Source organism: Ambystoma mexicanum, chromosome 2p (genome assembly GCF_040938575.1).
Source record: "Ambystoma mexicanum isolate Mex_15411 chromosome 2p, UKY_AmexF1_1, whole genome shotgun sequence".
Taxonomy (NCBI): Eukaryota; Metazoa; Chordata; class Amphibia; order Caudata; family Ambystomatidae; genus Ambystoma; species Ambystoma mexicanum.
Window position 1 is genome coordinate 546,377,254 of NC_090923.1, and position 12,518 is coordinate 546,389,771.

At 48.6% G+C, this 12,518-nt stretch overlaps 1 protein-coding gene across 1 annotated transcript in view; it reads right to left on the minus strand.

The window, feature by feature from the left end:
- The window catches only part of WDR82 (WD repeat domain 82), a 183,153-nt gene that overhangs the window by 40,386 nt on the left and 130,249 nt on the right, over positions 1-12,518 (minus strand). Inside the window, exon 6 of the mRNA XM_069644000.1 lies at positions 12,072-12,227. Within this exon, the coding sequence (XP_069500101.1) occupies positions 12,072-12,227 (156 nt within the window). The remainder of the gene's footprint in view (positions 1-12,071; positions 12,228-12,518) is intronic.

A 12,518-nucleotide genomic window follows, 5' to 3' on the forward strand; every position in this document is an offset into this window, starting at 1 on the left:
GATGGAAATGTGTGGGGGGTGGTGGACTCTCCTCCGCTTGGCTGAAGGGCTCCTCGACGGTCCAGGCGCTGCTGGATCGTCCGCTGGCGGTAAGGGAAACCTTGTCCTCATCTTTGTGCACAATGTCTGCAGTGCCACCAAGATGTCTTACGACCTGTCCAGCGGTGTTGGTATCTCTAGCGATGGGGTTGTCGGCAGAGTGCTCCGGTTCCTCCTCAACCTGCCGTTCGTTAGCTCCACCCTCGCTCTCCACGTCTGCCTCGTCGGGATCCTTCCCGCAGGCCCCGACCTCCTCGAACCTCTTGTCCAGGACCGCCTTAGTCCTCGGAGAGTACACTAGGGCTATACCGCCCCCCTCCTTCTCGGCCCAGGGCTTCACGCAAGTCTTCGATTGGCTGGAAAGACGATTCCCTCCGGGAAGGCAGGGAAACTCTAGGCCTGGCGGCCGTCGCCACTGGGGTCGCCTCCGCAGGGACGCCACAACTCGTTCAAATGAGTCCTTAGGTGGGTGAACATGGGCCTTCACAACCTTAGGCGCCTCAGAAGCCTTCACCTTGGGGGGAGGGTCACCACCTCGCTCTCCCTTGGCTTTCTCTGTCGCGATCATCCGGGGCTTCTCCCGAAGCTTACCCGGGTTCCCAGACTTTCTTTTCACCAAGCCGGAGCGTTGGCTCGTGGTTGACTGCGTCAGTGACATTGTGCCCGTCCCGGCAGCCGAGGAGCTCGAACCAACAGCACTCCCGGTGCCCGCAGTGCTTTGCCTTCTGTTGGGCCCCCGTCGCCGGAGCACCCTCAAAGGTCTTAGACGACCGCTCAGACGACTTCTAACCTGTTGCTGGGCTCTTTGCATCCAGCCAGTTAGCGAGTCGTGTACGACGGTCCTTCTTGGTCCGGGTGGACATGTTTATTGCAGAACGCGCAGTCTTCCTCCATGTCTTGTCTGAGTGCAGGCAGTATAAACACCGGGAGTGTTCATCTTCCTTGAAGTTCTGCAGTCCACATCCTGGGCAGATCCTAAACCGCTTGGATCCAGTGGGCGTTGAGTCTTTGTCCTGGGCCAGGTCCACGCAGGGTAGGCCTCAGATCTTCCGGAATCCTCCAAGAAGAGAAATTCGATGGAAAATTGCCCTTGAAGGACGTAGAAATTACCAAAACAGGTCCCCGTTAAACGGAATTTGAATGGGTGGAGCTTGAGGCTCGAATGGACCAAAAAATGAGAGTAAAACTGTTTGAAAAAAACGCAACACGCAGTAAAAGCTCTAGAACTATAGCACGAGGACTCCCAACACTTGAACGTACAGTAAAAATCTGAAGATGGCTGCCAGATGAGCGGCTTATGTAGAGGACAGTTATTGGCTGGGGCAGTATGACCCAGAGACCAGTGATTGGTTATTAGTAGAAAAGACAGTTCAGAAACAAAACTGAAACGGATATTTTCTTTACCGAGGATTCCCAGCCTGACGGGGAATATTCATGAGCATGTGAATCCATGCCAGACCCCATGCTGGAGTAAGGGCTCGCCCACTCCAGGGTCAAAATTAAAAGTCCTTAAGTCCAGCAAAAGAGCTGGGGGTCTCCAAGGTTGAAGGAAATTAGCACAAAAAGGAGAATGCCAAAATGTTTGTTAGGGAGAATTCTCAGAAATGTGCCAATTACCTTCTACCTTAGAAAGCTCCTGCTCATTTTGCTGGACTTAATTTCTAACCTGGAGCGAGTGGAACCTTTTTCCTACTCATGTATTTTTCTGTGATTTGAACACTTTCTTTTGACTTTGGAGTCTGACAAACTCCATAGGCATCATCTTTACATGACAGAACCTTCAGTGCAATGGCACAGGGAAAACTTAGTTTAACCAAGAGAAGATATTTAAACCTTTTGGAAATCTACCTTTTCCAGGAGCAATGAAGTGAAATTGACTTTACTTACATTTTTAACATTCTAGACCCAGCAGACACCATCTTACAATAAGGTGCTGGAAGGGTTACTTAGTATTGCATTTGTCTAGTTTCTCATGTAACATTTTTATGTTACCCTTTCTATAATTAATGGCTGGTGGCAGTGGTTTACTTTTTTCACCATTGTGCGTTTCTACCACGAGCTGCAAATGTTCCAGTCTCTTTTCACCATTTCTTGCTGGAAAGGTCCTTCTTGAGATTTATTTTGCACGCCAAACCAGGTTTAGTCCCTTTGTTAGTTTTGTCTTTGGTGGGATTCACTGGTGAAGCCCGCCTCTGGCTCCAGCGTGTCTGGCAGGGGCAGGAAGGGAGGGAGGTGCCTGATATTCTGCTTAATCCCCTTGGTTACAGGAATGCACCCAAAGGCGATTGGCTGTGTTATGGACAGCTAGGCTGCGAATGAATGGGAGAGACTTGCATAAAAAGTCAAGGCTTTTTGCTTAGAAGGCAGAGTTGACCACAGGACGGAGTAATCTGAAGAACTTGGCAGAGACGCCTGCTGCAACTCTTGTACCGTTGGTCTTCCCGGTGAAGTCCTGCTGCAGTGCGGAAGCTCCAAATTCATATCGACAAGAGAAGCCCTGCAAAGGACGACTTCTCCCCTTGGGTTGGTGGGACCAAGCGACCCTAAGAAACTCATCTGGAAATTCTCAGAGTTGGCTGTACTTCCATTGCTGCTGCACAAACCGATTGCCAAGGAGAACACCACCAGAACAGAGTGCCGTCTTTAAGTCGGACCCAAGCTCCAAGAAGCTCCTCCGGACTCCGATGAAGCAGTACTGACCAAGCCTGAGCCACCTCAGAGTGCTGGACCCGAGATGAGAGGTAAGTCCACAGTGGTATCTGAGAACTGCGGTGGTGCTATTTGCGAGAGTGGCGAGAAGCTGAATCCGCAAAGTGCAGCTGATCTGAAGTTTGCCCATTACTGCTGCAGATCTTCAAGTCGCAGTGCAGTAGTTCCCAGACATCCTCCACTTGTCTCCACTAGTGAAGCCCAGGAACAGAAGCCAGCCAGAACCAATTTCTTCAAACCAAAAAGGTACTGTAAAACTAGGGGGAGGGGAGGCTTACCTCTTATTGTGTAACCTTGCTAGTTCTAAATTGAGACTTGTCTTTGGTTGCTTTTGCAGAGTTGCTTGCAGCTTTGCCCCACACAAGCCTCCCAGCCTATGGCCCTACAGCGATTCATTTTCTACAAAGACTTCTGAAACATTGTGCAAGACTTTACTTGCCTTCAAGAAGTGCTTCAGATCACCTAGACTTTTGTTCAATAAATATTTGCTGTCCTGGCTCCCTGAAAGACACTGCTATCCTCTGACTTTGTGCTTTAACTATCCCTCAACAAAAGTCACGTTCTATAACTTGTGCAGCTGTGAAAGGGTTCAGTTACTTTGCATAGGAGATTCAAAAAGTACTTACCTGCTTAATAGTTAACCATTTTTTATTCCCAAAACCTTTCCTTTGACACCAAACTCAGTATTGCTCTAAATGTACCAGTGATATATCAATGTCCACAGTGTCCTAGTTATTTAAGTCACCTCAGGGTGTAGGATGTGTCTGTGTGCCATCCCAAATGTACATCTACTGATTTACGAAACGGAGTGTATTTTGAAGTCCATTTTTGTGTTAGATTTGCTTCCTTCTAAAGGTTTATTCAACTGACTAATAAATAACTATTTAATCAAGAAACCTTGAGTGTAAGAATTTATTTGGATACTTGTCACTGAATCTCTAGGTTAACCCTACAGCTCACATTGACCCCTCTTAGGACAAGCCTGGCTGCTCAGTCACACTACCAACTTGTGTAGTACATGATTATACCAAAGGCTGTGTCAACTATTGCCAATAGGACAAGGCCGGTGCAGTCTCAGACAGGGTACTGCATACAATATTGCTTAACATTTACCCTTCTTTAAATGGTCTTTTATCTACCAACCCTCCTGGGCCTCAAATTTGCTTATTTTTACCATCTGCTGAAACCCACTGGGCCCAGCGCCCTGACTTGCTTACCCCTGCCCCTTCCGTGTTGCTTTCCCTTCCTCAGAATGCCTCCCTCCCCTGATCTGCTACTTTGCTGGTCTTAACTGACCAACTCAGGACAGCCCTCTGCCTGTGCAGCCCCTGCAGCTAAGGACCCCAAGGCAAAGGGCGCCTCCCACATGGGGTGGCTCCATATCGTGTCAACAGGGGAAGTCAGTGGCCAGCAGCCAGCCATCAGTGACTAGTACGGTATGAGTGGCTTAGAAGCCTGCCCATTTACAAAGATACTTACACCCGTTCAATACTGGGGATTACTCCCACGGCTTTTCTCTGCCATCTAGCTTCATCTTGCCTTGAATCCAAATTGCATTATTAGGTGTTCTCGTATTCAAATTGCACGGTTTGGTGTAGGCCTCTTTCCCACTATACAGGACACTCAAATCTAGCTGGGTCTTGTATTCAAATTGCATTGTTAGGTGTAGGCCTTTCCCCAATACACAGGACGATCAGACCTAGCTGTGTTTCTCCCTGTACACAAAGTTAGTCCTGTCACACCTGCTTCTCAAACTCCATTTGAACACTAAGCCTCAACTGCATGACAGTCATTTAGGCGTCATGTCACTCTCAGATCACCACAGTGCAGCCCCCCCACACCCCACGGCGCACCTCTAGCCCCAATGAGACCCACTGCAGTCTTTCACTACCTCCCCCATCACACAGACCCCCCCGCCTTCCACAGCACACCTTTAACTTGCATCCCTCACCCCCTCTTTTCTCCCTCCCTCTCCACACTTCGTGCCTCAACGTGTCACTCTCACCACCCGTAGATCCTGCTCGGCACAAAGAGCTGCAAGATGGAAAGACTGATTAGAGAGCATCCCCCACGGAACACCAGAGAATGCAGCGAGATATTTTAACATTCCATTGACATTGCAACCATGCCAGAACCGCTCTCTCCCCCCCCCCCCGACTCCTCCCATGCACAGGCCCCCCACTGAACTGCCCACCACCCCCCACTCACACTTCCCCACCCTTCCCGCAGCAAGAGAAGCCCTAGCCAATACCCCATCCACCAGAGAACCACCCACTCTCTCCCATACACCCATGACCGCTCATAATGCAAGGAAAGGGCAAGACTGCAGACACCTAATGCCCGCCCCTTCCCCCTCATCAACCGCTCTGTCATTTCGCAACCCGGCCACCGTAATATAGGATCAAAAAACCTCCCCACCCCAGTCCTAGCCCTTTTCCCCCACCCCCTGTTCCCCCATTCCAACTTCTCCCTCATCTCCACTGCCCCATTGCCAGTCGCCGGTTCCCCCATATCAACGGCTCACTCTTCCCTACACCACAACGTCTCATCCTTGCCCGCCCCCCACATCAGACACGTCTTCCCCCCCCCCCACCCCTCCATCCCTACACACCCTCTACCCACAAAGGCATCCCACCAAATATCTTGCACCATCAAAGCCAGGTCAGTTTTCAAAAACAAACTCCACATCTAGGACAACACAGAAGAAAATCCAGACATCCTTTTCAATACAGAGCCCTGGTTCTTGGATGACTTTGAACCTCTCATGCACGAGACCTTCACACAAGGTTACATCCTCACTGTCCAGAACAGATCACTTTCAAGCCAATAACCAAGGACACCAGCACCACAGACTATGAATCCTCCTGGTAAAACTCAAACTCGCAATCCGCCTCACACAGCTTCCTACTCATCTACAGACTCCCCGGCTATAACAAAAATGTCACATTTTGTGAAGCAAGTGGCCGCCAACCTCATCCTACAACCAACCCTCACCATCCTAGGGGACCCTCACCATCCTAGGGGACCCTCACCATCCTAGGGGACCCTCACCATCCTAGGGGATTTCAACATATGGTTCGACTTCCCATCAAACCCTTTTACTAGAACGCTCAGCCTAGATCCACTCAATCTGAAACCCCACACCACCACTCCTACCCACCCACACGAGAGGCCACACCCTTGACACAATATTCAGCACCGCAAACATATCTACCCAACCCCCGCACCCTCTACCATGGACGGACCACTCGGCACTGTTTCACCGTACCATTCAACACTATTCAGAGCCCAACGCCCCACACGTTGTCGACCAAAAGCCCCCTCTGCTTTCCCAGCATGGAACAAATTGGTAATCACCCCAGATCTCGAATTCGCTCTCCGCAACTCCCTCAACTCACGCTTCCTCACAGAAGGACCCCCAGCAATACTCCTTCGACCTCTGACTAACCAATGCCCTCAAACCACTCACCCAGTCAAAACGTACCGAGCAGAGATCTTGATCAACACGAGGTGGTTCACCCCCCCCGCCCCCATTTCAAACCTCTAAACTCTCAAGCACCGTCTGGAAAGGGCCCCGAGAGCCGACCCCTCATCCCAAAACCGCCCTAGCAAGGACAACCAGAATTAACAGATTTGAAATCAGAAAAAGCAAATACTCTTTCTATGTGAACCGAATCCAAAATGCTTGCAACCCAAGAAAAAACTACATGAAATCACCAGAATTCAAATCCCCCCCCCTCCCCCCAGGCTCTAGACTGTCCATTCCAAGCTCTCAAGCTTTATGCGACACCCTCTCACTCACCCTTCTACAATGCCGCCAACGAAAGGCACAATGCCATCATCGCCAAACTTAAAATCCTACCGCCAGGCCCACTCGTCAGCAGCCCCCCACCCAAACCCCCTGCACACTCAATCAGGACTCTTTCTCCCCATCACACACCAAGTATTCCTCTTGCTTGTAGCAGTCAGCCACCCTTCAGGCTCCCCTGAAGACCCGTGCCCACCCCTCAATGCTAAAAAAAAAAAATACTAACTTCCACCTGTGCAGGCAACATCACTTGCACAACTCGCACAATACTTAATCAAATCACTCACATCAGTATCTTTCCCAAGAGCCCTAAAAAAAAAAAAAAAAAAAAAAAAAAATCCTACACCAATACCATTCAAAAATAAAAAATTTAAAGAAAAACACAAAAAACAGACCCTTTACCCTCTCCACCCCCAAAACTACTGAGCCATCTCCAATACGTGTTTCATCTCAAAATGGATGGACCGCGCAGCTTACCCAGAGCTTGGCCAATTTGCCGAAGCCAACAACCTGCTAGACCCAGCGCAATCAGGTCTCAGAATACGAAGGGGAACAGCATCCTCGCTAGTCTCCATCTGGGATGACCTAAGAAGAACAGCCTACTCAGACGGCTGCAAGGTTCTCATCCTGTTAGATCTTTCGGCAGCCTTTGATACCGTAGATCACTCTATTCTATTAGACAGACTAGAAACACCAGGAATCATGAGCACAGCCCTTTTTTGGATCTCCTTTTATCTCCAACTGGTCGCAAATCATTCATCTCGAACAGTTCATATCAATATCACGTCCAGTTTGTAAAGGAATCCCACAAGGAACGTCCATGTCAACGCAAATTTTAAATTTCCAAATACATCCCATTCCCGCAATCATCCACTCGTACAACTTTACCTGCTACAACTATGCAGAGGATACCCAGATCATCCTCAAAAACCCCAACGACAAAGGCTCTGCCAGCCCGGACCAGTCATCGTGCCTCTAGGACATTGATCACTGGATGACGACCAACCACCTCATCCTCAACCCTGGGAAAACTGAAATCCTAGTCTGCGGGAAAATTTCACTCATTCCCCCAACCAAGCCCATAGCCCAAATCACTAGGACAAGCACCTGCACCCTCCAACATAGTTAAAAACCTTGGATGCGAATTAGACTCAGATTTATGCCTCACCAAACGCCAGCAGTGCATCGAAAGCCTGTTTCTTCCACCTTCGTATACTCAGGCGGATCTCCCCTTACCTCACTTAACCCCATCGTTTCTCAGCCATCAACTCCATCATCCTTTCCTGCCTAGACTACACAAACTGCCTCTACCTAGGAGCCCCAGCATCCCAACTAATGAATACAAAATGCGGCAGCACACCTGCTCATTATCCTGCCCGCCCATTACGCTCACCTGGTATCCACGGGGACGCCATCCAGCCCTGGTTGGATGATTTGCACTCTCGAACCCTCTCCCAGTCCCTTGGTAATGCCTCTGGTTAAAGATGGGTCTGCAATATAGGAGAGCTGGATTCAATGGGCCTTCTACTCACCTTAATACTGTAAAAGGTGGATTCCCCGTCCTGCTCCTCGTGGCAGTGGCGCATAGATGTGGGTGCGAGCAGCGACCAAGTTCCTTCACTGGTGGAAGCCCCCCTGTGGGAATCCAGGCCTGCTGCTTTACAGTCTTCATATATGCATTTCTTATGTTCCTCTTAGTTCGAATAATAATGTCTTCTTTCCTTTTAGGTATGGAAAGGTATTTTGGTGTTGTCATGCAGTTTGAAGATATGCATGGGCCGGTAGGCGAAAGCGCGGTGCCGTCCGGTGAGTAATGCGCGATTCGCGGCACTGTTTCGCCTTTTATATTGCTAACCTGTGTATTTTCTCTCCTTGCAGGTTGCGATGTTCCTCGCCGAGCGCCGTGATGTTCCAGCAATGATCCTGACCAGGAGAGGACTACCCAGGTAAGAATTGTGTGGATTTCTTCATTCGGGAGGAAACGTGAGTAAACGCTTACTAATGCTGTCTTTCTTTCCTCTTTACAGGTTATGGTATTCCAGGAAGCATGCAGTGCCGGATGATGGAGTTCGTACCTTCACGTGAGTGGAACTGAAGTCAGCGATGGATTGAAGACAGGATACTGTTCCAGGTAAGTTTCGTAGTGTTTCTCTCTCTGCAGGTCCTTGGTTTCAGGTAAACTGGCATCAAAGAACTGGACACTGAGTGTTACGCTGCCCACAGCAGAATAATGCAAAGCATGTTCTGCTGTTTGGGTGTGGTTTAAATAGTCTCATGTAAAGTAGTCCAGGTAAAATAGTCCCAGGCCTGCCACACCCAAAGTAGTCCTGGCTTGCCACACCCAAAAGACTAGACCGCATAGCTCAGTTCCTTGTAACTGAGCTATGTGTGCCTCCATGTTGGCTGAACTTCCCCTCCCCCACCCCACCCACCCAAGTTAAATAGTCCCAAGTAAATAGTCCTATTCTAATGATGGTCTTCATGATGGTCATGAGCCTGGCACCAAAGTCACCAGGTCTGACCCCAAGAGAGTCTTGGAGGAGGTTTTAAGGCCTTTGACCTGGCCCTAACTAGAAGGCTGACTTGCCAGTGAGGGCCAGGGTCATGACACCGCCAGAGAACACATCAGCCCTACCCTGAGAGTCCTCCACTGGCTCCCTATTGCCCGACGCATCACCTTCCAAGCCATCACTCACTGCGCAGTCAACACCGGCCCTGAATGCCTCAGACAAAAATAAATAAGTCCCCTACCAACCTTCCAGGAACCTCAGATCTTGCACTGTATTTTTCGCCTAGTGATCTCACCCTCCACCCCCCCAGCTCAGTTAGACTTGGCGGTTCCTCCCTCTCCGTCCAAGCACCAATCATCTGGAATTCCCTTCCATTACATAGTCGCAATACGGAAAACCACCTGAAATTCAGGAAGGCACTCAAACCTGGCACTTCCCAATACTCTTAATCCACTGCTCCGTGTGAATACACCACTAATAAACGCCTGTGCATCAATCACAACTCAGGGGCCTGACCCACCATCAACCCACCCACAACACCCGCCCACCCCCCACTGGACTAGCAATCCAGGTGTGGCACAATTGTCGCATTCACACCGTGCCCCCACCCACTGAAGCTTGTTGCACAATATACAGGATACCCAAATACAGGTGTAGTTTCCCTCTTGGTCTACGGCATCATTAAACCTACTACATTTTGATGCCTGGACCTCTCCCACTGTACAGGATTCTCTGATCTAGGCATAGCCTCAGTCATTTACCATATGCCTAAACCTACTGCACTGTGAAACGTAGGCCTTTCTCCCACTACACAGGATTCTCAAATCTAGGTGTAACCTCCATCTCTGTTTAATATATGCGGATACCTGCTACAGTATGAAAGCGAGGCCCATGGGTATAGGACTCAATTCTAGACCTGGATATGTATTGCCCGAGCCAGGCAATCTGAGCCTACGGTACGTTTATCTTAGTGGGGCCGCAGGCACGGCCAAGCATCCATGCACTATAGAATACAGCTACGGCCAAGCACATCCGTTCTAGTGCACACAGCCATCCAGATTGAAACACTTGACATACCACAACACCTGCCAACTAGCACAGCAGCCAACGCCCGAAAGGAATAGGTTATAGCTGGCCTCACAGACTCTCTCAACAATAGCAATCTCTTACCCTCAACAGCACCCACCCATGTGTCTGACCTCTCTTGGGTGCCTAGTTGAGCCTTGCCAGCCACCCAAATCATAGAACGGCAACATGCACACATGCATCTCCTGAGCTAAACTCCCTAGAATTTCCAACCACATTGACTACTTTCACCGAGGGCATTCAGCCGAGGAAAAACGCATTGAGTCCACACAATAGCCTAATACAATACCACTGAAGTGCTGACAAGCTTGCAAAACTACCACTAGATCGTCCCACTCTACTTGCGCTCGAGACCCCCATTCCGAAAATGCTTGTTTTACAGTGCACACATCATGCAAGCTGCAATAGGTGTACTTTGCATCCCTTTCTCTCGTTTTATTTTTAAGAGGAGCATACCCGCTGAAGACACATGGATTGTCATTGCACCTAACCAGCATGGACTTCAACTGTCCCGGCTAGGCATGATCACCTGAAATCATTCATTGGTTGTTGTCGCCCCCTTACCTCAAAACCCCCTGCCAGACCAGGGGGGTTCAGCACCAGTCATCTGCTCAAGGACCCTGCCCTTGGAAGGGTATCATGACCACCCTATGGATTGAGTAGCTCCACTGGGCTAAAGCGCAGCAAGTGTAGATTGAGCCAGGGTCTTGCCAGAGTGTAAGTAGAACTGCTGATTAGGCAGACCTAAATCATGACGCCAAAAGTGACCTCTAGACCACCAACTACTAGACTTCCCTTCAAAGGAACAAAGACACAAAGTGGGCTCAGCAGATTCAAAAGCTTTAGAAGTGGTTGGACTGAATCATAGTACGGGGCGAGTTACCAAACTTGCTACGCCGCCACCCCCTGCCCCCATTCCCATAGAGTTTAACCAGTGTCCTAACCCTTCCTCTTTCCTGCACGGTTGTGATCAGTTGAGTTCTGCCCAAGGATTCCCACCCCCCAGGTTTTCCCTACGGTGACAGGATTGGACCTAAAACCTTTTCTTGCTTTGTTCTTCAAGTGTTGGCGAAGCAGGTAGATTTCTCAATTAGTGCTCAACCTTCTTAGAAGCATTTCAGGGCACTGCCACCCCCACCATCATCTATTAAAGTATAGGCCTTATACCTATGAGGCTGTGTATTTTTGCTCTTTGAATCATTTAACTATTCTCCAACTTACCTATAACTTGGTTTATAACTTAACTTGGATTTGTTCACTTAACTATGTTACAATTTTATTTCAAACCGATAGCTGTGAAAAGTAAAGGGGGGTGTGCTCTGTAGTCAGAGCACCCCCAAGGTGGATGTACATAGGTAACTATGCCTAGTAGTTTACTTTCTGTGGATTTTAATTAAGAGTTTGCTCAAAGCCTGGTAAATATCCCAATTTGTATTCATTCTACTGAACCTTATGTATTGAACGTGCTGTGTGTGCTTAACTGAGCACCTTCACCTGCCCCACACTCTCCCAAGTCTAAACCTTACTGCCCAGTCAGTCTTTCCCTGTTCACAAGAATAGGACAGAAGCTATAAAAAAGTAAACAAATCTGTACCTTTCATGATTACAAGCACAGAACTCAGACATCTGTTAAAGATAGGTCTAGAGTGAACTAAACTAACAGTGCATAAATAGGATTAATGGAAGAGAGCTAGATGAGGTAAAGGGTGAGTCCTGAGGAGCATCACAAGCTCCAACACCAGATTTCCAGTACTCTTCCAGTCATCCCATAAGTAGGTCTAAGGGGTTGGAGAAGGGAACAGTAAAAGTAATGCTAGCTGCCCAAAAGCTGTCCATCAAGTGGCGTTGCAATTATAAAACATCTGGTCTATCAATTCTCCCACAATTTAAAAAAAAAAGGAAAATAGCTGGTCACTTACCCCAAATGTATGCAGAACTGCCCCCTTAAACGCATCAATCAACCGTAGAAAGCCACCATTGGTGGAGATGAGTATAAGTTTGCCATCATTGCTGAACTTCAGCCCAGTCCACTCACAAGTACGGTCATACTGCATCTTAAAGGTTGCAAACGGACCCTGCCAAATATGAAATAATGCTTGGGGTTACAAAGAGATGATTGGGAAATGGTAAAAATATCTGGTGGGTCATCCATTTTGGATACTCTGCTTTACTGACAGAATGGTGATGCTACCAATTTTATACAGGGATTGCCAAAGATTAACCAAAACATGCATGTTACTCAGAACAGGTTACTCACCTTATTGACCACTGTATTCCAGTCCGCTTTCCACTGTACTTCACACCATTCTGTCCTTTAGAGTTGCGGCAGGAGCACAAGAATGAAGCAGCTCTAGTATTAGATCTGC